General features: G+C 38.2%; 1 protein-coding gene across 1 annotated transcript in view; it reads right to left on the bottom strand.

Annotated features, from left to right (window-relative positions):
* Spta1 (spectrin alpha, erythrocytic 1) overlaps positions 1-20452 on the bottom strand; it is an 86433-nt gene extending 65981 nt beyond the window's left edge. The window contains exons 1-15 of the mRNA XM_008840868.1: positions 20429-20452; positions 18876-19112; positions 17340-17465; positions 14857-14997; positions 13954-14100; positions 12468-12601; positions 11651-11795; positions 9661-9815; positions 8457-8592; positions 8251-8352; positions 6659-6796; positions 5979-6089; positions 4317-4394; positions 4020-4175; positions 1199-1403 (exon numbers count right to left, since the gene is read on the bottom strand). Of these exons, the coding sequence (XP_008839090.1) occupies positions 1199-1403; positions 4020-4175; positions 4317-4394; positions 5979-6089; positions 6659-6796; positions 8251-8352; positions 8457-8592; positions 9661-9815; positions 11651-11795; positions 12468-12601; positions 13954-14100; positions 14857-14997; positions 17340-17465; positions 18876-19112; positions 20429-20452 (2035 nt within the window). The remainder of the gene's footprint in view (positions 1-1198; positions 1404-4019; positions 4176-4316; positions 4395-5978; positions 6090-6658; positions 6797-8250; positions 8353-8456; positions 8593-9660; positions 9816-11650; positions 11796-12467; positions 12602-13953; positions 14101-14856; positions 14998-17339; positions 17466-18875; positions 19113-20428) is intronic.
* Positions 20453-23002: the final 2550 nt, after the last annotated feature.

The raw sequence follows: 23002 nt of genomic DNA, 5'->3' as shown, positions 1-23002 counted from the left end.
TGATATGAGAAGTAGCAGGCACAATGTACTCTTATAACTACATCATATTTTTTGTCTAGACCAACAATCAGAATGACACCCAAAGAAAACAGTGGGACACATCTTTTCTATAGCCAGGGCAGAACCATGTCTATAGATAACATTTATAACAAAGGGGCACTGGCAAGCAAAATTTATTATTTGTAATAGTTACTAACAAGTGATTAATTTCCCAATGTCATTGTAGATAGGTGATATAAAGTATTTGTTCAAGACTCTGTATAAACAAAATGTATTAGGAACATCAAATATGATGCCAACAGCTAGTCTCTTGATGTCAGTTTTACTGTCTAATATTTTAGTGCCTAAATAGAACCCATGTATATGTCTGCTTTATAAAACCAAAATATAAAACACTATTAAACTTCATCAGGTTTAGATTCAGAGTCAATCTGAATTCATGGTTTATGACTATTGATTCAAGTAAAAATAAAGTTAGAAACATAGTTAAGAAAACAAAAGATGGTTCCTATAAAAAGCTGTAGATGAAGAAAATATATTAAAAATTATTCATCTATATACCCACTTGCCAGATGGCACCCTCCCATACCTATGCCCCCCAGAGCCCTTATACTCTGTCATCCCTGCTACTGTCCACTGTGTTGTCAGCACCCCAGCCATTCCCCAATACTTGTCCATCCAGTGAATCTAGTCAGCCTATCTAGATACCTTTGTTTTAGGAAGATCAGCTCTTCTTCATCTAGTAGCAATCAGTTGCCAATATTCCTTTAGATATGATTGGGGTCTGCTGTTCATTTTCCCAGTTTTATGCTGGGTTACTCTCTGGGAGTCTCTTGGGCCACCCTGGCCAGCAATTGAAATATATATAGAGAGAGATAGATGATGATGATAGATACATAGATAGATAGATAGATAGATAGATAGATAGATGATAGATAGATAGATGATAGATAGATAGATGATAGATAGATAGATAGATGATAGATAGATAGATAGATAGATAGATAGATAGATAGATAGATAGATAGATAGATAGATAGATACTTTTACACTAGAATTTGAACATTGGCCATTAGATGACATGGGGAAGCACACTGGCAGCACCCTCTTGTGTAGAGGTCACCAGATAATGGCAAAGATAGAAATGTTAGGTTTCAGATTTGAAAAGTCAGTTTTCACCAAAACCTCTGCTTCTGACCTTTCTGTGCTGTTGCCTCCAGCAGCTCCTTCCAGAGACTGGCAACCTCACTCATACGTGTGGCCACAGCTTCTGAGGCATAGTGGTCACTCTCAATCATCTCCTGACCAGTTTTCTCCAATTTGTTAAGCATAATTTCATTAGCTGCCAATTCCTTTTCAAAGTCCTGCTGCTTCTGAACACGGCTCTTCAAGTTCTGTATATCCTGAGAGAGGATGAGAAAACCAAAGGAATCATTCCTTAAAGGATGGATGGAAATTTCCTGTGTGGTGTAGAGAGGTCAAACTGGAACTGAGATGGAAGCTTCCTCTCCGCTGCTAAGATTCACACTGCCATAAGGTACTACACAGGCCACAGGGCAGAGAAGGAACCAACTGTTTTACCTAGTTATGAACTCTGCAATACCAGCCTCGCAGACAGGATGTGCCTACTGGTGAAATAATGGCATGATTGTCGTGGATATCCAGCCTCTCTCTGATTGGTTTGGAGGCTTGCTCTATAAGAGGGAATTCAGATCTGGTACTGTAAAGCTGGTCAGAAGTTCATGGCTGAGAAGGTCTTCAGCCCTAGGATGAACTCATTATTCTTGTTTAGGTAAATTGGCGTGGTGCCACAATGCTTTATAAATATTTACTTTTATACCCACAGACACGTGTTGCTCCCAGCCTTAAACAGAGAAACTACTCTTTGGAATGAATGAAGGTGAATGCAGATACACAGAGTTGCTCAAGGTTGTTTAAGTGATGGGATCATCACAGAAGAGGAGGAGGAGAGAATGTAAGAACAGAATAGAGGGAGAAGGGCTATGAAATTCTGGCTTCTGGGCATGAGAAACCTATGCAGTGATGAAATCATGTTCTCACGGTGGATGTGGCTGTCTGTCATGGGGCTACACAAGACTGGACCCATCAACAGTCAAAATCACAAATCAGGAGGAGCTTCTGGGGCCCAACCACTAACTACTAAGCTATTGGCGTCAACCCCCTGGTCACACAGATGATCCTGGTTAAACTCAGCAGACAAAACAAAGCAACCCCAAACCAAGAAATCCAACAAATGCCGTGAATATGAAAAAGGGATTTTTAGGGGTTGGGAGTTCATTGTTGTGGGAGGAAGATTCAAGAGGTTAGGGGGTCACAATAATAAGAAACTTATGAAATACGTATAAAGAAGAAATTCAATAAATGTTATTTTACAAAAGAAAATTTGAGGGCAAATAGTTACTCCAGTACACATGCTAAGATAGTGCAAAGAAGATCTTTTCCCATTGTTGGGCAATGTATATGGACAGTTTCTCCTTCTACACACAGTGGAGAATGGCTAAACACTCCACCACTCATTACACTAAACCTAGGTGGAACATGAAATCATTTCAATATGACCTTCATGCAATCATTAATCATCAATCAGAGCTGTCACAACAGATGAGAAATACTTTCCATTTACTTTTTAGTACATGCATCATCTACCCATTTGCCTTACATAGAGATCTATTTGCCCTGTACACATTGGAAAATAACTTGTGTAGAAAAAAAACATATGCTACATAGTTCCACAGGATGAGAGATACAAGTAAGATACTAAAAATTCTCTAAAGAAATCTGAACATAAAGATCAAAGGCATACATTTAAGAATAAGTTATATAGGAAAAATTAAATATTAGTTTAGAAATCAAGAGACTAATTTGAGACTTGACTGTAATTGTAAAGAGTTTGAGGGGCTGGAGAGATGGCTCAGCAATTAAGAGCACTGACTGCTCTTGCAGAGGACCCGGGTCTGATTCCCAGCACCCACATGGTGGCTACGAACCATCCTTAACTCCAGTTCCAGGGGAATCCTAAGCCCTCTTCTGACCTCCATGGTCAGAAGACACAGGTGCACTCATATACATGCAGGCAATACACTCATACACATAAAATAAAAATAACAAATATTTTTTAAAAAGAGTATGGAGTGGCATATATGTTTATACATGACAGATTATAAAATTTGTGAATAAAACTTGTGTTTGGAATAACCTTAATGAAGAGAAACAAGTGGCCAGAGACACTTCATCCACTTGCATAGTCATAGGAACTAAGAATATAGGGGCAAGAATTCAAGCCCGGGTTAAATTTCAGAGTCCAGGTTTCTAACTATTATGAAAAAAATCATGTTTTAAATAACTGGATAACTCCAGACACTTTCTAACTCAGAAGCTAGCTTCTTCATGTATAAAATAAAAGACTTTCATTTCAGCCACAAAGCTGAGATGAGTCTACATTATCCAAGTTCTAAATTAATTTTGAGTTTATTTTAGCTTTCATAAGATTCGCATGTATCATTTAAATCATGGATGCTTTCCTATTACAAAGGTACGTAGCAGAAACAGGCATGCTGACCCACACCTATAATCTTAGCTACTGAGGAGACTGAGGCAAAATGATTATGAATTTGAGGCCTTCTTGTGAAACATGAAAGGAACCTGTCTTAAGGATAAATAAAGCAAAGTAAAACAAGTAATAGGTATATTTAGAAGAGTGGAACTGAAGTTAAAGGGAGGGCAAACTGTTAAGTCCGGAGCACGCCTTCATCCTGTTAAGGAGAAATAGAAGGGATTCCAGAGGAAAGGGGAGAGGGAAATTAGATATAGGAAAGCTATAATCCATTTTATTGGTTTGTGTCTAGGCGTACAGACTTAGAGAAACCGTTAACCTTTTCCATTGCCCTGCTTCTTCTTCTATCAGTGAGGATCACCAACTGTCTTTAGCTCCAAAACCATAAGTTCTTCTTGACATTATCTGCTCATGAGTATAACAAGGGTCCAAAAACTCCCCCTACCTTGTAATCTTCATCATCTGCCAACTTTTTCTTCTTGTTGATCCAAGTTTTTAGGTCATCTGAGTCTTCATACAGTTGCTGAAGAAGCACTGAATCTGTGAGCAGTTTTCTTCTAATGGCAGCCCTTTCACGGAGGACATCACGCCGGGCCAACAACTGCAAAATACGTGAGTAAATTCACGGCTAGTTAAAACAAATACAGATACCAGAGGTCACTTCCCACCTTGGCCACCTTGCCCCTAATGCTTTCTTGCTCCCAGTGCAGAGGCAGATGCAGGCTCTGGGCCTTGGACCTACCCCATCACGGATAGCAGCGATGTTCTCAGAATCGTAATGGTCATTGTCTATCAGCTTGGTTGCAGTCTCATCTAAAGTCTGAAAAAATAAACAAAGTGGCTTTTCCTCAGAGTGGCCATAGTTTTAGCAGCTCTTTAAGAAAAAGAAAGGCAGCATGCAAGGATGACAAACTTGAGAGTTAGATCTAGACCCTAGTCCTGAGTACTGACATAAACCGGACTTCAAAATGCATTCAAGGTATGCTGAGTACCTTGTCTACACCATAACATTTATTTTCGATCTGGATTACAATGAGTGAATTCAGATGCCACTATAGGTGAACACAGAGGAAGACAGAGCCAATCTCTATCTCTTGAGAGCTCTCCAGTGTCTAATCCATTCATATATGTAGTCATAACTACATCTTTATTTCTGACCATATGAGGGAAATGGTCAGAAAGTATAGAGAGGAATTTTTATTCCTATTCATTCATAAGCTCTTCAAATTTCTACAGGTGGGAAAAGATTAATCAATTTGAATAGGAAAATGACATAAAGTAAAAGAAAACACAATAAAAGAAATTTCTGTGTACTATTAGCATCTACCAACAAGAGTCATAATATAAATATTTGGATTAAGAAGGTTTTGCCTTAAGTGTGATATTAACTAAAGGGAAGATTTGGAATTTGACGACATTTTGTATTCTGGTGTTGCTGATGATGTCTGTGGGGTTCTGTGTGTGTGTGTGTGTGTGTGTGTGTGTGTGTGCGCGCGCGCGCGCGCGCGCGCGCGCTTGCAAACGTGTGTGTAGGAGCACACGCACCATCCTAGCTGACGGCTGAAGACAGTATATTGAAACTCTGGAGTTTTCGCCACCTGTTGTTGGTTTTTGAGGCAGGATCTCCCTCTTGCCCCAACTAACCTGGGACTCCCTATGTAGACCAGGCTGGCCTTGATTTTGTAGAGATCCACCTGCCTCTGCCTCTTGGGTGCTGGGATTAAAGCCATCGGCCACTATACATGCACTTCACTAAATTTTTGGAGTCCTGCTCACATACTGAAAAAATTTCTGGAATATTATAACCCAAGGTCCACAAAAACTTCTATGATATCGTTAAATAGAAAAAGAAAAATGAAGACATTATAAAGGAAAGCATTCCATTATGGGGGAAATTAATGTAATTTGAACGTCTGTACATTATGAGAGAAATATTGAAATTATTATTGGAAGGGAAAAATGCTATATTTCAAAATTTTCAGTTATGATTCCATATTGACTATAATCTGATATTTTATTTGTAATTCAAAATAAATAAGATATATACTTTATTATAGAAAACAATGGTCTGTCATAATGAAAATATTTTCTAAATATTCTTTTTAGATCAATAAATTTTTTATAAAATAATTATTCTGAATCATTTCTGCTTTTTGGCAAAAGATACATCTTTATTTGGTTTTTACTTGCACACTATATAAACAGTTTATATGTTCATAGACTAAAACCAAAGAGTTTTAAGACAGACAGATAGATACTGCCAACAGCAAAGGAAGGGCTAAGAATTTACTAAGAACAGCTCTCACGCTGTGTCTTATAGTCACAGGAATGATTGTGTTTAGGGGCTAGTGTTGAAATAATGTACATAACAGGAAGTGAAAGTCCACAGAGAACCATTCCTTACTATGATCTTCTCTTCCTGCGCAGTGAAGGCTTCCTTAAAGTCATCATGTTTCTGAAGAAGGGCTTCAGCACTTCCCAGTGAGTTTCCCAGGTCCTCGTTTTCTAGGAAGGCCTGTAAATGACAGAAAGATACATCCTAGATGTTCTCATTGGCAAGAAACTTTCCTCTTAGAATATCTCTAAGACAAGGGAAAAGAAAGAGTAAATGAAGATTAACACAAATAAGAATATTATACAAAAAAAATTAACCCCAAATACCATGAGATTCAGACTTCCATTAAATACTTGTACATAATTTTCTTACCTGTATCTCTGGGTCTGTCCATATGAAATTCTCTCAAATAATCTAGCTGTCAAAACTGCCTTGAGAGGACCATTTGCATAGTATAGGAAATTCCTCATTAACCCTGACTGATTGACTGATTGCAAGTTTTTTTCTTGATCCCTTGCTAATTTGATACTCATTTGATGTATGCTTATTTATATTCAGCATTTTTTGAGATAGTGTGACTATGTAGACAAAGCAACTTTCAAACTTGGGACTCCCTGAGTCCTGAGATTATACGTGTGCCCCACTATGTCCATCACAAAAAATGGTTGTGAGAATACTGGTAGTGGTCATAGAGTAAATGAAGTTTGGGGGACATGGCATCTGAAGACTGGATGGGCACCTCCTGTTACCTCTTGTCTGCTCATCCAACTATCCACTTGTTCACTGTCTCGGTAGAAGAGGTGAAAATCCAGACACTGGCAGTACTGATGTTGACGCTTGTCCCACAGCTCCAGCAGGGCAGCCCAGGCGTTAGCAAGTGCTGTCATCTACGGAAAGGAGGGATGATGAATCAACAGATATCTAAATGGTTTACTTTATTCTACATCTGCCTAGCAGCTAATAAACGCAATGCCTTTGGAAAGATAGAAAATAGAATAAGAAATGGCCTCTTCTGCTAAAGGCCCAACAAATAAGTGTAGCACAGGAAATACAAAACTACAGAAATAAATTCTATAAAAGAGACACAACATATTTAAATGTTTTTTTTTTTAAAAAAAGAATATATAAATTCAGATCAGAAGAACAAAGGATTGAAAATTTGGCGAGTGTGAGGAGTAATATGCCAAGAGATGTCCAGAGCTGAGGGTGGGTTGGGGGAGCATCAGTATTGAATTATCATATAATACCTTGAGAAAATAATATTGCTGGGACAATAGCACTTGTTAGATTTATATACTGCACTATAGATAAAAATGCAGGGTTTAAAAATGAGAAGATGTTTGACGAAGTTGAAATTCATAGAGCCTCAAGATGCCAGACTGAGAAGTTTGCATTTTATTCATAAAATAAATAAGAACCATGCAAGAAAAGAGAAAACCACATTCTTAAACCCAGGAAAAAATTTGTATCTTTGATCAAGTATCTGCTCAAGGAATTCTAGTTTACTGTAATTAGTGCTGTTAATGTTATCAAAAAGCAGCACAAATTCTCAGAATCCCAGAACAAGAGCTAAGGTTTCCAAAAACCTAAAGTTCTTTCAAAGAATGAAACCGATATTATAATGTTCCTATAGAGTTCCAGAGGCATTTAAATTATTATTATTTCTACCTCATCCATTTCACAGAACTGGAGGCTGTGGTTGGAATCTAGTGAGATGAAAAGAAGTATGTAATTCACACTGGGATCATCACCCCATAGAGTGTGGACTCTGTGACTGGAACAAAGCTCTCTCTCTGGGTTGTATGATTAAAGTAAGCCCCTATGATTCACGAGAACAAATCTGATTTCCTCATCAGTGGAGCTCTGAAGTTATGTTTTTCTTTTTTAACAAGGAACACAAATATGAGAAAATCAGAAGTTCAATAGTTAGATCAGAAATGATACTGGCCCTGCCCAGTACTGGTCTAGGGCCTGTAGGGGACCTAGACCTTAGTAAAGCACAGGCATCATTGGATTCATGATCTACACATGAGGGTGGAAATATGATAGAAAAAAAAAACAATGCATTTTTAATGGGGAAAGATAGTATAGAGGTTTCAAATTAGGTAGCAGTCAGAGAATTGAGGTTTAAAGCAGAACACATATTCATGTCCTGAGAATATCAAGTCACTTGGTTTGCTAATACATATGTGACAAGGGGCAGGAGAATGCCACACACATAGCATTAACATGTTTAGATTACCTTTATCCCTGTTTCCTATCAGAGATTGCCTATGAACATAAGCTAGAAGAGGGCTGACTATGTCAATGAAACTCCAGACACCCTGTGAAATCAGCTTACTTTCTCTCGAATTTCCTCAGAGGCTTCATGATTGCCATCCAGCAGCTCTTGACCAGTCATATCGGCAGATTGAAATCGGTCATCATAAGAGTCAATCTCATGCTGTAGCCACAAAACAGAATGTGTCAAATGCAGCAAGAAGTCTCCTGGCTTTTTAGACACTGAACAAAATGTCTTCCCCTTCCTCCTTCTTGGGAGCCTTTTACCTTATGCTGCTGGTGCCTGGCTAGCAGGGCTTCCCCACTGGCCACATCTGTTGGCAGCTCATCAGCATTGATCAGAGCAGTCTTTTCGTTCATCCAGCCTGAGAGCTCATCATAGTCAGATAAGAACCGATGGTACCTGTGGAAAAAGTGGGGTACAGGACAAGCATGAGAAAAAAGATTTGAAATGACTACAACATAGAGCTAGAGTTGGGCTAAGCTATATGTCAGGTTCTCCTTGACCCAGTTCCATACCTGTCCTTTCCAATTCCTGGTATGGAGACCTTTACACTGAGTTATATAACCTAGAGTAGGTGTGTCAGTGTGTATGCAGGGCACATATGTAACAATTCTACCACCTTTAAGATATACCTGCCTCAGAGGTAGTTAGATTGGAGTAAAGTACTCACCATGTAGCCAAAACACAAATACATGGTATGCAAATAGCAGGATAAAAGCTCACTGGAAGTGGGTCTAGAACTTGGATTGCCCTAAGTACCTTAGCTTATGTTTATCTCTAGTAATAAACAAATGAACACTGAAAAAGTACCTGTTCCAAAAAAAAAAAGTTCACCATTTGGTTGTAAATCATAACAATAAGGTGAACACAATCTTCTGGTTTGACAACTAACTATAAAAATTAACTAATAAAATGGTACCTTGCTATCACAGGTTTTGGAAAGCAATTATTTATTTTATGTGTATGAGTATTTTGCATACATGTTGTGGGTGCAATACCTGTGGATGCCAGAAGAGGGCGCCATATCCCCTGGTACTGGAGTTACAGAGGCTCGTTAAGCCTCCGCGTGTGCTTGGAACCAAATGGGGGTCCTCTGCAAGAGCAGTTGAGTGCTCCTTACAGGTGAGCCAACTCTCCAGCTTGTTACAAATTTATTTTGCAAGCTTTCAGCCTGCAGTTAAGAGACAATCCTGGATTTGTTTTGATGCTTTTCATGTGAAGTTTTATTTTATGTCCTTACCTTAGGTGGAGCCACTCTACAACTCATACAACTAACTATAAGGCCAGGCAAGACAGAGGGATGAGATGTGGACGGGGAAGTGGAGTGATACTGAGCATTATACCAGTCCACAAACGACTGCCTTTGACAAGTTAAAACTTCATTTGCCTCTACTGAGCAGGCAGGAGAGCTGAGTCTTTTGCATTTGGGGCTCTGTAGAAGATAAAGAAACAGGAGGAATATCTGACCCATAAGAAGCCTTCAGCTTCTCAAATCTGGTAGTAGCCAAAGCACGAATGCGTTCCCAGTTGGAAATCAGATCCTCTTTCATCTGCTGAATCTGAGGCGCATCCTCGGGGTGCGAAGTCATCAGCTTGTATGCTTTAGCGCATAACTCCTTTACCTTTGAAAGGAGAAAGAAACTTCATTGGAAATCCAAGCAGTCTGACTTCTGGAAGTCTTTTATGGGAGAGGGTTTAATACAGCAATAAAATGAATAATAACAATTGATAAGCATGTTTATATCGACACATTTCACTAATATAAATGACCCTATGTTAATCATATTAAATATGCATTTTCTGTCATTGTGCTTAGTATTTTACATTCCTCTTTTGTGTTCCTCACCTAATATCAGGAGAAACATTTGGGGTGGGGGGAGGCTGTTCTTATTCCCACCTTATGTGAGTACAACAGAGAGATGCTGTTTTAATTAATCATTCAGCTTGTGTTAGAAGCAAGGATCATACCAAACTCCATCCCTCACCATCTCTTTTTATGTTGTCTTTGTAAACATTATTGTAGCAGTCAAACAGGACACTTCTGCCTAAAACCCAAGAAAATTCCAGAAAAACCATACTACTTAAAACACATTTCAGACTGGGAATTCTCTGACAAAATGTGGGTGTGCTTTACTTTCCAAATCCCACTTTAGTTCTTGCATTATGCTCAAACAGGATCAGATACTGTTGAGCATTTGGTATTTTATTATCATTATACATAAAGTCCTGTGTTTTCACCACTTATTATTAGAAAATTAGACCCTAGAAATAGAACAAAAAATAAAGAATGAAAGAAGAATGGTGGAACTGGTCACAGGGTTTAGTCCAAGCACAGCGAGTGTGATCTTTTTGTGTTCTGTCTCTTCTTTGGAAATTTAGGGATAATTGACTTAACTGCAACTAAAGTTGAAAAGGGAAGTGTAGTGGTTTTGATTGCCAACTTAATGGTAATAATAAAGGCCTCAGAACTATTAGAACCCATCTGTGGGTATGTCTGTGGCAACAGAACATTTCTAGAGATGAATAGACCACAAGAGCTCTGACCTAGTGGATCAATCAATTCATGGATTCATAATATGGGGGAATTATGGGGAGGTGGCAGAAGGTAGGAGTTAGCTGAAGAAAGCTGGTCAATGGGAAGATGTCCTTAGGAGGTAGATAGCATTCTGGACCGCTCAAGTATCACCCCTCTGCTTCTTTGTCAGTCATGAAGCAAACATCTCTCCCTGACCACATTCTCCCACCACCATGATGTTCTTTGCAAGCATATGAGACCAAGCAACAACAAATTTAAGCCCCTAAATTTGTGAGCCAAACTAGATCCTTCGACCTTTAAATTGTTTCTGCCAGACATTTTCGTTACAGTGACAGAAACATCACTAATACAGGAGGAAATAAAGGATAAGAATTATCCAAGGATATAGACTTGTTCCAAGTCTATGCAGACTGCTCCATCAGACATAGAAACTGAAACTTTCCAGCATTTAGAAGAGAGCCACAAGGTGGATTAAATTTTAATTTCCCCCAAGTTTATTATAAAAGAAATTTACTTCCTTATTTATTAGGTAAAAGAAAACCAAAAAAGAAAAAAAAAAGGATTGAAGAAGAATTTTATGGAAGAAAATGGGCTTGAAAGAAAAACTCTATATCCTAAGATATTTCTTAGGATAAATGTACCATCTTTTGAGGTATTTAACTACAAAGCATATTACAAACTATTTGAGACTAAGAAGCAAATATGGTTGTTTAACTAAAAATAATTTGTATAAAATAAGGGCTATGCGGTTCCTGTGAACAAATATGTACTAGAATGAGGATGCAAACTGAGAAGCTGAATAATTCCCCTTCCACTGAGGAGTGAACTTATTGCATCTTCTTGAGGATAGCATTAGGCACGAGAACCCCTCATACCTTTTGTCACCCTAGGGACCCAGTCATTCCACCAGCAGTGGCTTACCTTGTCATCCATGACTGCAAGACTCCTCTCAAGTCCCTTGTGACTGTGAAACAGGGCCTCAGAGCTAACGAGATCTTTGCCATAGTCCTCAGAGGTGAGTAGCGGCTCCTTCTCTTCCATCCACTGAATGGCTTCTGTCACGTCCCTACACGACAGTACCATGAGCACCAACAAATCAAGTTGGCAGGCATGACAAGATAAAGAGGGCCACAGAGCATCCCCAGAACCAGCCTAGTTCTCTAGGTAGCAATTACTCTTTTCCTACATACTAGAAAAAACTAACTTAAAAACATCTTGCTTGTCAGATGTTTCCATTGAGATGTTTTGGACCGAGGACTCCTGACAGTTGAGCTTCTAGAGATGCTTCCAATACATGGGTCAGTATTCATGAATCCTCATTTACTTTCCTTCCACCTCATCTAATTCTCATACACTTTCCTTGTTTCACAGAGCTATCACCCTGGTGCTATGATTTTTGTTGCTTTGGATTTCAATGTCTAAACATTGGCTATAGAGTTGTTTCGTTTTCCTAATTCCATTGCTTTCTCAAAGGCAAACACATGATGGCCTTTGATTTGAAATACTGCTTAAAAATTATTAACAGTAGTATATAAAGGATAATACAAATAAACCTGATGTGTTCCTATCAGTAGTGGCTTGGTCCATGTCTTTTGAAGTCCTGATCCTCCAGCTTCCATTTCTATCTAGGCTGGGATTACAAGCCTGTGTGCCTCCAGGCGATGCTGCAGTTCAATGTCAGAGTCTCTGACTGGTGCTACTGGTGCTCTACCTACTGACTAAACTCGAGGAACCATACCTTTTGAATCGTTGGAGATTTGCAGCATTTGACAGACTTTCTTGTCTCTTGAGAGCCAGATGACAGAGCCGCTCCCAGGCAGCATTGACTTCATCCTGCTTTGCCTTTATCTCAGGCAGCTTAGGATGTTTCTTCTGAAGAGGGAAACCAACACTGGAAGTGTGCAAAGATGATGGTATGCAGAAATCTCTTTAACAGCTAATTTTACACTGTTCATATCTTGCTACCCTGGCATATGAACACCGGCATAGAAAGAATGATGGCTATTTACGTCATGAGTGACCACACAGAGAAGGACTTTGTCATTCTTCACCAAGACTCCAAGGAGGCTGAGGTTATCCCGTGTCCTCTTCCTTGACTGAGCCACCAAATAGCTGCAACCATGTAAGACTACCAAGTGACATCAAGAAATTGGCTCAGCCGAGCAGCTCAAATGTTGGAGTCACTAAATTTTGGACCAACAGACACTTTAAGTTTTATGATGGGTTTTTAGAAACTAATAGGTAAGTGAGACACTTCCACCAGAACAAAACAAGTGGTGAAAAAAAAATGTAGTAACTACTAGACGGCCTTGAAAAAGGTGAGAGCAGTTCTTTTGCTTTGTCTTGTACTTGTTCACCCTGAATTCTGGCTGCTTTTAACACAGAACTAGTAACAGTCTCACTACAGAGCTGAAATTACAAGGAAACCATACATGTGAAGCACTGTGTAGGCAACTGCTGGAGTTTATGAATTTCACGTGCATATAATATATCTATACATGTATATGCGTATATATCTTATAAGCCAGATCTCTCTCCTCTCTCCCTACTCTCTGTCTCTCTTCTCTGCCTCTCTCTCTCTCTCCCCCCCTCTCTCTCTCACACACACACAAAGTCCAGCCTCCTAATTTTATCATGTACACTAGGGGTTATTTGTTCTTACACCTAGCCTTTATCAGCTCAAAGATTGCAAACTTACTGAATCACTGTCTTAAGTAAATGATGGTAAATCTGCTTCCATTCCCCTTCTCATTCTCCTACAAAATCATACATCATGATGCTATATGTTTGCAGAAATGTGTACATAAGGAAGCACCAATTGTGTGTTGATGGCCCAACAATACAGTCTACTACTTCATTCGTGTGTTTTTCATGAAGAATGCCTGGTTAACATAAATAATCAGTACACTGCATGATGTGCCAATTACCTCAGCTCCTTGTAGATTTAATTCTCTCTCCATGTCTCCTCTCTCTCTCTCTCTCTCTCTCTCTCTCTCTCTCTCTCACACACACACACACACACACACAGCCATTTCCATGGTTTTGGAGGAGGGTGAAACCAGAAGAGAGAGAAAACCGTTCAGGACATATTAACCCAAGGAGACGCATTCTTCTATATATATTTTTACAGTGTCCGACTCCCCTCATATCCATCCTACTAATGGCTGGATGTTCTTTAAGATTGGAACCCTTTTCCTGGAATGACCCTTTTGCTCCCACCTCACCTCAGCACACTCATTCGCATATTGGTTGACTCTGTCCACTTTCCCCTTCCGAGCTGTCAGTTCTTCCTGAAACTCTTCAAACTTCTTATGTAGAACTTCTGTTCGCTCCCAGTCATCGCCTAGCTCCACTAATGTCACTATAGCCTCCTGCAGACACAGAAATATTTACAGAGTCACCAGTAATGATTTACTATTTCTTAAACAGCAAAAGCCTCAAACCCCTGCTCCAGTCGTAGTTAGGGCACTCCACCCTGGGAAAAGTCAGAAGTAGGAGTGTGTCTTGAGATGGCACAATGGTCCAGGGGACAGTACCTTCAGGAATAATCCTTTGGTGAGATCTAAGGGATTGTTGACCAGAGTCTCTGAAGTACCTTCTGTGTTTTAGAAGATGAATAAACAATTCATCCTGGCTCTATTCTGATACTCTTTAGATCGGACATCTACAGTAGCCTCACCTGGGGTCTGGATCTGCAAAGACTTCAGTGCTGATTATGGAACTGCACTTGAAGTTGTTAGAAAAGTTCTGAAAGTTATAGGCACTGAGAAACAAGAGTTGCAAATACTATCAGTCAGGATGCAGAAGGCAAGGGAAATTCTAGAAAATAGGCATTTAAAACATGGCCTGGGAAGAAGAAAGGGGGTGAGCCTAGATCACCTATAAAATACGCTTTGTGCTAGTCTTGTCCTTACCTTATTAAGAGCCATAGGTTTAGACATAACCCCTGCAATATTAACTTCCAGAGTAGCCCAGAATCTTTGCCAGAGTTCAACTTTTTTTTCAAAGAACGAATTCTAGGAACAGACACCTCGATTGCCTAATATTGCCTGAGCAACCTAGAGAAAGCTGCTATAGAGCACGTGGGACAGAACTGTCAGAGACTCCACGTAAACGAGGTCCTGTACCTTCTCTTTGATCCACTCCAAGATGTCTTCACAGTCCTGTGAGTACTGATAGAACTTCAGTGCCTGCAGCAGCAGGTCGCTTTTCTCTTGTGTCAGCTCCCAAAGCAGGTCCCACAGACGATGCAGCTCCTCCAGATGGGTCTTTAGGAGAGAAAGACAGAATTGCTGGACCGACGAAATGGCTCAATGACAAGAGCTCTTACCTCAGAACCTGACAACGTGACAACCTGAATTTGATCACTAAGAACCCTGTAGTAGTAGGATAGAACACTCTGCTCTCTGTCTGTGCATCATGCTATGGAGCCATCATACACACACACACACACACATGCACGCACACACAAATACAGAAACACACATACCATATGCATACCTACACATAATGATCATAAATTAAATTTTAAAGAAACTTAAGAGGTATAGAGACTATAGAGGAGGTACAGACTCAGAGACTTGTGTAGATAAAGTTATGGATCAATAATTCTTCCTCTCATTCATCCTTGCACTCATTGTTCAACAAATATCCAATGAAAGAAAGATATGTATGAAAAATGCTTATTAAACTAAAGCAAATGTGATCTGTCATGAGGGAAAAGTCTGTTGAAATGTTTTGGAGTGTTAGACAATGGCAAAATATAAGCTATAACATGGCTAGCGGGGGATGAAGACAAGACAGAGGGATGCATGAGAGAGCACCTATCTGGACTGAGCTTTAAGGAACAGGAAGATTTTTGACAGGTAGATGACAGGCAGAAAGTGTTCTACATACATAAGACAGCCATGATAATGCCATAGAAGAAATATAAGAACTGTTTTTCTAAAGTATAAAAGCTACATTAGTTTTTGTTTTATTATATCTTATTTTATGTGTATTCGTGTATTGCCTGCATGCATGGAAGTAGACCTGTGTCATGCAATTCCCACAGAGGACAGAAGAGGGCATCAGATCCCCTGGAACTGGAAGTATGGATGATTGTTAGCTGCTATATGGGTCCTGGGAACCAAACCAGGGTCCTCTGCAAGAGTAGTCAGTGCTCTTAACCACTGAGCTAGCTCTCCAGCCCCCCAAAGCGGGTCCTCTGCAAGAGTAGTCAGTGCTCTTAACCACTGAGCTAGCTCTCCAGCCCCCCAAAGCTACATTATTACAGTTTCACTAAAACAGTAAGGAAATTTTGTACTATGTAGTTTGAAACATATAGAAAGTTTTGAATGACAGATTAGGTCAGAACATCATGTACCACCAATTTTGTGAAACTAAATTTACCACCTATGTCATCTCTTCAAGACGCTTATCTTTCACCGCTTGTTTGCTCGGGAGGCATCTGGAACACATTCCTCTGATGCCCTAGTTGTCCTATATAATCTCAGAGATGATAAAAGTTGGTGTTTTAAACATTTCTCAAATACGTTTCTTTATTTTGCTTTAGAGTTTTCTGACACAAGATCTCACTATGTAACCCAGGCTGGGCTTGTACTTGTGTCCCTTCTGTTCCTCTCTCCCTGCTGGAATAACAGGTATACATCACCATATCCAGCTTTATATATTTTAATTGATGTAGGAGGTTACATAATAGAACTGTAATACAGAGTTATTTATATTTTTAGATAAATGAATATTCCAATGATATTTTCTTGTTACAAATTCTTCATCCTAGTAAAATTATTTTCTATTTAAAAATCTATTTCCTGTTCATATTTTGCTAACAGTAAAGCAGGACAGAATGTTTACAATGCACATAGAAAGACCAGCCCCAATTGTAAATTATGTGATGTAAATTTCTTTTGCAATTCAAAAATGCAAAAACTAAATTTTTATTCACACAAAAGGATCATAAATCAGATATCTTAATATATATTTGGAAGCGTGTTTGGAGTGAGACAGTAAGAACAGGCAGCACAGTGGTAAAAACCCACGGGAAGGCTGGTGACCTTTAGATCTAGATGTTCAAGGAAAAATTTATGACGATGTGAGATTTTAGGGACGTTTTTAGTAAGCACAAAGGAAGGTTTGGAAAGGTACAATATTAGTTGTAAGGCGTGCTATGTAAAAAGAGCAAGCCTTCATTCACAAAGGGGAAAAGATTTCAGAGAAGACTTAAATGGCCAAGCATCATATCTTCAAGAACTTCACAAGAGAAAAAGCACTGAAGTTAGAAGAAATACTTAGAAAAGACCCTTGGAAAATTCACTTGATTGGAGAAATTTGGGACAGGCTGAAGTGAAGATGATTCTGACACATTATACCGCGGCACCAGGAGTAGTGTTAGGGCTGACGTGAATTCTCCGTACCACAGTTCTTTTTCCACCAGGGGAGCACAGGGATGTGCGATCATTTCTCTACATCAGTTTCAATGCAGAACGAAAGGCATGAGCCTTTGTTCTAAGTCAGCTACATCAAGATTTATAAATGGTATAATCAATAAAAACCTGATGAAACAGTCAACAATTAGAAGGTTCACTTGGAGACCCTACTGTTCATTTACTTTGGTGTCTTCATGGGCAAAATGATCTTCAGCGATTCGAGTTTCCCTGATTGCTTCAAGACCAGGTAGAACCTTTGATTTTGCTTGCACCTCTGCTACAAAGGATTCATGCTTTTGGTACTTTCCCTGAAGTTTAGAAAAGAGTTTATGGTTAATGAAACAGTCTCCTAGGAGCATCAAGTATTTTGTGATCCCCCCTTACTTCCAGAAAATCCACTTGCTCCCCAACTTCCACTAAATGATTACCCATGACCAATGCAGGAACAATCATGTCTGGATATAAATGGTTACTAATACTAATATACAGTTAGTGAAAACAGGTCCTCAAGTTAGAGGAAATAGAGAGGGTCTTTTTAATCCCTGTGCCTTTGAGAAATTATCAACTAAATAAAGGTTTCAGAGACAGAGGCATCAGATGACTACAAGGAAACTTTTCTGAACACAATAGGGAAGTTGAAGTTATTAACTCATAGTGGTTGTCATAGAACTCACAAGACCCGCACAACTTCAAGCCAGACAAAATCCCAGCAAGGGGGGACCCGGTGGCTGTGATGTCCCAGGCCTAGCCAAGGAGCTACTGGCAAATATTCTTTGCTGGGAGAGGGAGAGTCAGTTTATGAGTGAGTCCCTGGGAGTTCTACAACACTCAGGTGGATGATTACATACCCAAGAGTATATGGCAGCACAAATTGTACTGATGATTTAAAAAATAAAGAGAACATAAAGTTGGGGGCAGGAGATGGATGACTGCAAGGAAACAGAGTTTTCCAGGCAGCTAAGTAGTTAGCCATATGAACTCATAGCAATGGTGACAGCATTCACAAGTCTCAGGTAAGCTCTAGCCAGACAAAATCCCAGAACAGAAGTGGGGAATTGGATAAGAAGCCCTAACACTAGTTGAGGAACTATTGGAAACGGTAACTACTAGGAGAGAGTCAGTTTTCTTTAAGGTTGTAACTCTGGGTTCACCAGAGTTCAGTAGATGGACGCATACCATTTGCAGACACAAATTTGATCTACTAGGAGACTATATATATATATATATATTATGTTAGAAATGTATTGTGTTTTCAGTCACTATTTTGTTCCTTAAGCTATTATAAAAGATCACTTTTAATGAGTTTTCTTTGTCAATAATATCCCATAGAAGACAGGGACCACTTAGAGATAGAATTTCTATCTCTAATAGTCTAATCTTTCTATTCTAGCATTGCTTTATCTTTGGTCAACTCATTCATAATTGTAAGAATGTGCACCCTGAAATCAACTTACATATCATGAAGTTCAACAACTTTCAACTTTCAACAACTGATATACTGTAATATTTTTATTTTTAGTTTCTCTGTTTCATCACTACAACGGAAGGGGAGGCGCAACTTTACATTTTTTTCTTCTCATTCCACTGGTTTGTTACACTTTGTAATTAGAATGAGATTGTGCTTATATCCACCCCTCAACACTAATGTAAAGAAAAGCCTGTTTCTTTCCTTAGAGATCTTAGTGTCTGCTCTGGGGACATCTGTTGTATCAAGTGACCTGTATATTAGTGGGTTCATACGACTTGTCCTTTGCAATCTCAAGTTTCTCCATGATCCATTTCTCCAGGTCATCTGCATCTCTTCTGAAAACTTGGTATTGATAAGACTCTTCAAGCTTCTGACCCCTCTCAACAACCCGATATTTGAACCTCTGGTACCGGTCCAAGACCTCCTGTCTCCTGTGCTGGATTTCTTCTGCTGTTTCCAAAACCTTTGGCCCACTGCTTTCCATAGCCTGTAAGTTAAAAAATTCCTTCATGATTTGAAATATCAAACTTCATCCTATAAATATGTGAACTGTAGCTAATGTGTCAATGAAAAGACTAAGAACAAAGAAATAAAGAAAACTTCTAATTACTGCCAGCTCTCCTATCTGAAATGTTGTCCCTCATGTATCTCAAGTATTTTACTCACGTGAGATCTGTTTACATAGCTTTAAACTTGTTAATTCCCACTGTTAGAAGGGCTACAGTACAGCTGTAATAATTTTTAAGCAGGTACAGCTATTGCTTAGATTAATAATTCAAAAAAATCCAGAATATTCTATAGATAGAATGAAATTGGACTGGTAAGGAAACATTACAGAATTTCAAATAGATAGAAAAGAAACAGAATTTTATGCCCTTCACGGGCTAAACAGCATTTATAAGTGTTGCTCATACTGATAATTTAATGAACAATTAGAAATAGTTTATTTTGCAATTATTTTTAATGTTTTATTTCTATTATTTTTATTTCATGTTTGCTAGTATATTGCCTGCATGTGTGTAAGTGTACCAGTGTCATACAATTATTTTCAAACACACAACTGAAATTTTTGTTTCCTTTTTACTTAAAAATGTAACTCATGTATTTTGTATTCTTATCTGATTTATTGAAAAATACTAGAAATCTAAATTCAACCTGTTTTCAAATTGTAAATTATTAGTATTTCAACTTGTCACATTCAACTTGCCATAAATTGTAAGTTATTAGTATTTCAATAATTGGTTTTAGAACATAAAACATTGTACTATCAGACAAAAAAAAATGATGGTTTCCTTTAGAGGGATCCAGCCTGTGTGTGACGCTCGCTATCCAGGAAAATTTCCACTGGACCACGCGTCTCCCATGGATCTGAGCACTGCTTCTTTAGTTTATCTTATCCAAAACGTTCCTTATAGAGTTGACATTTTAATCTCTCTTGACTTTTCCAAAGTATAATTACTTTTCAGTAGATAGTAATTATTAGTAATTATTATGATAGCTATGAAATTAATTCATTGTACTGACACACAAAATTTTAAGTTATTATTTGGCTTCAACTTACCTAGTAGTATTCTAGGTGAATAGACTTTAGCAAGTAATTGTTGAGTTTTCTATATAGATAGAAGTTCTAGGTTATATTAAAAAGTGAAATATTCACAAAAGAATTAAAATTAAAATTCTCTATTGCTTAAAATCAAATAAGAATCATTCCTGATGAACTTGATGGAGATGGCATGGCACAGAAAAGTTCAAAGGAGATAGTTTTCCTAATCGGATCGGGGTGAGAGCTGCATTCCTACTCACAGTTTCCTTTGGAGGGGTCTGCATCCTTCCCAAAGGTCTATAACTTGGTTAGATGAGATGCACCTGATAGAAAAACGTGAAAGACCAAGAAAATGTTTTCTTGGACGGTCTAGTCCGATTCAAAAAGAAGAGTCAGAAATGTGAATGTGACGGACCAAAAAAAAAAAAAAAAAAAAAAAAAAAAATTAGAATCCCGCCAACCACAGACAATCAGCATATCTCCAGGAGACATGTTCAGCTGAAGCAGCAGCCGACAGGCACAGACAAGGTGATTCAGCAGTTTTCTAGGACGTCAGCACCTCAGTAGGAATTTTAAAAAGTCAAGTGAAAACAAATTTTCAGATGCAAAAGTACGAAGGAAAAACAGTCACAAATGAAAGACCAATGGCTGTGTAAGATTGTGTTCGTTTCTTTGATAATCTTAGAATTTAAACGCCTGGGAATTTATAAACCAAAGGAGAATTCTGGGTTGTTTATTCTTCTGACTCTGTAGGTGACAATTGCAAGACTTCAGAAGAGACATAATTTTCCTGTACTGATCTATTTCTAGGAAATATAACTTAACTACTTTATCAAGACCCAACTGCAAGTATTTATAACCTCTTAGTCAATAACATTTCAAATTTCACTCCAGGGTCTTTCTGAAAAATTGGAATTTATTTATGAACTCATAGATTATGATCTTAAAAATATGATTTAGCTGTGCCCTTAATCATTCAAAGAGAAGGAACAAAAGGTCTGATGTATGAACATGTTTATTCTGTGTTTAATGAAACAATAATTAGGATGTTTGATTTGCCAATGTGAAAAAATCCTTCATAGCACATAAAAAATATGATATGAGGTAAAATCATACTATTTTAAACATGATTTTTAATGGGGGAAAGGAAGTAGAACTTCTTCTCAAAGGCATAGATCTTTTTGGTTACATAACTAAAATAAAGCAAGAAAGTGAAATGAAGTAAGCAATGGATTCGTCTCTACTACAGAGCGGTGAGGTTACCCAGGCCAAAATTCATTCCATTCAGTTCCCGCATTCCAGAAATCATTGTCAAGGCCAATGTCATGAAATTTTCCCCCATGTTTTCCTCTGGAAATTTTATTACTGTGCATTTAATTATTTCATATAATCTGAGTTGATATGTTAATCTGGTTTAAGGTGTTTCCAATTTCATTATGTTTTTGTGTTGCTATTCAATTTTCCCAGCACCAAATGCTGAAGAGACAATTTTATTGCATGATGTCCAGTTCCACCAATTGGGCCAGAGTATATACTTGATTTTAAGTTATTACAGAGTTTGTACTTACAGTGAGATCACCCAGGAAGCAGAGAAGTATTGATAAACTAGAGAAGGCTGACCAAGCAAGGAGAAGCAGAGTATCAAGATGGGCTTCACACTTTATTTGAATAATTGAAATACTTAAATATATAACTGCAAGGTGAAACCTTGAATTCTACTCCAGTTTTTTCATTTAAAAATATATATCATAATTTGAATAATCTTATAGAATTAATATGAATTAATCATATTTATACACACACATATATATATTTGATAAGAAAGATCTTGAAGGAACATAAAATATTTTTATTTCCTCTCTTCAATTCCAGGCAGAGGCTCTTCAGAGTATGTTATACAGAACATTTAATAAGCTTGTGTCTTTGCTATTCCTATCAACTTTTATTTGACTATAGTAAAACTATATAACATTTTAAAAGAAAACATGGGGGAAAACTTCCTGAAGTTGGTTTTGGCGATGACTTCTTGAGTTTGAAAACAAAGCCATGAACAGTGAAAGACTAGTGGTGCATCAAAATAAAAGGCTTCTGCACAGTAAATGATACTTTGGGAAACCTATATAATAGAAGGAAATAAAGAGAAATATTTGTTAACATGATAATATCCAAAAACATATAGTGAATCATTTTATCTTAGTATCCAAGAAAACAGTAAAACCCTAACTTAAAAAGTGCAGGACTTGAGCTGTAATTCAGTGGGAAAACACTGGATCCAAGGAGATCTATGAATGTGATCTAGTACATTTATAGATGACATCATGATGCAAAGTCAGAAAGTTTGACACCTTTGGATCCCTACTACTGAAAATTATAAACCAAGGATTTGAATAGATTCTCCATAGAAGACTGCAAATGAGCGACAAGCATATGAAAAACTGATCAAAATTACAAATCATTAGGGAAATGCATGTGAATAAAACAGTGACATATCCCTTCATAGCAGTATGAAAGTTATGAGACTATTGTCATAAAAATGAAAGATAAATTTGGCCAAGAATGTGGAGAAATTTGACCTTTTATACATGGTTGGTGATTATATAAAATGTTGTAGTCATGCTGGAAAACAGTCTGAAAGTTTCTAAAATTTGAAATGTAGAACCACTTATGTCCCAGCAGTCCCACTTCTGGCCACATATCTGAAAGAGCAGAAACTATTAAGAGTTTTTACATTCCAATGGTCACTGCAGCACTGTTCACAATAGCCAAGATATGAAATAATGGGACTGGAGAGATGGCTCAGTGATTAAGAGCACTGGCTCCCCCAGCAGCCACAT

The sequence above is a fragment of the Nannospalax galili genome, unplaced genomic scaffold (assembly GCF_000622305.1).
Source record: "Nannospalax galili isolate Female #2095 unplaced genomic scaffold, S.galili_v1.0 scaffold579, whole genome shotgun sequence".
In the NCBI taxonomy this organism is placed as follows: Eukaryota; Metazoa; Chordata; class Mammalia; order Rodentia; family Spalacidae; genus Nannospalax; species Nannospalax galili.
This window is presented reverse-complemented; position numbering and strand designations above follow the sequence as displayed.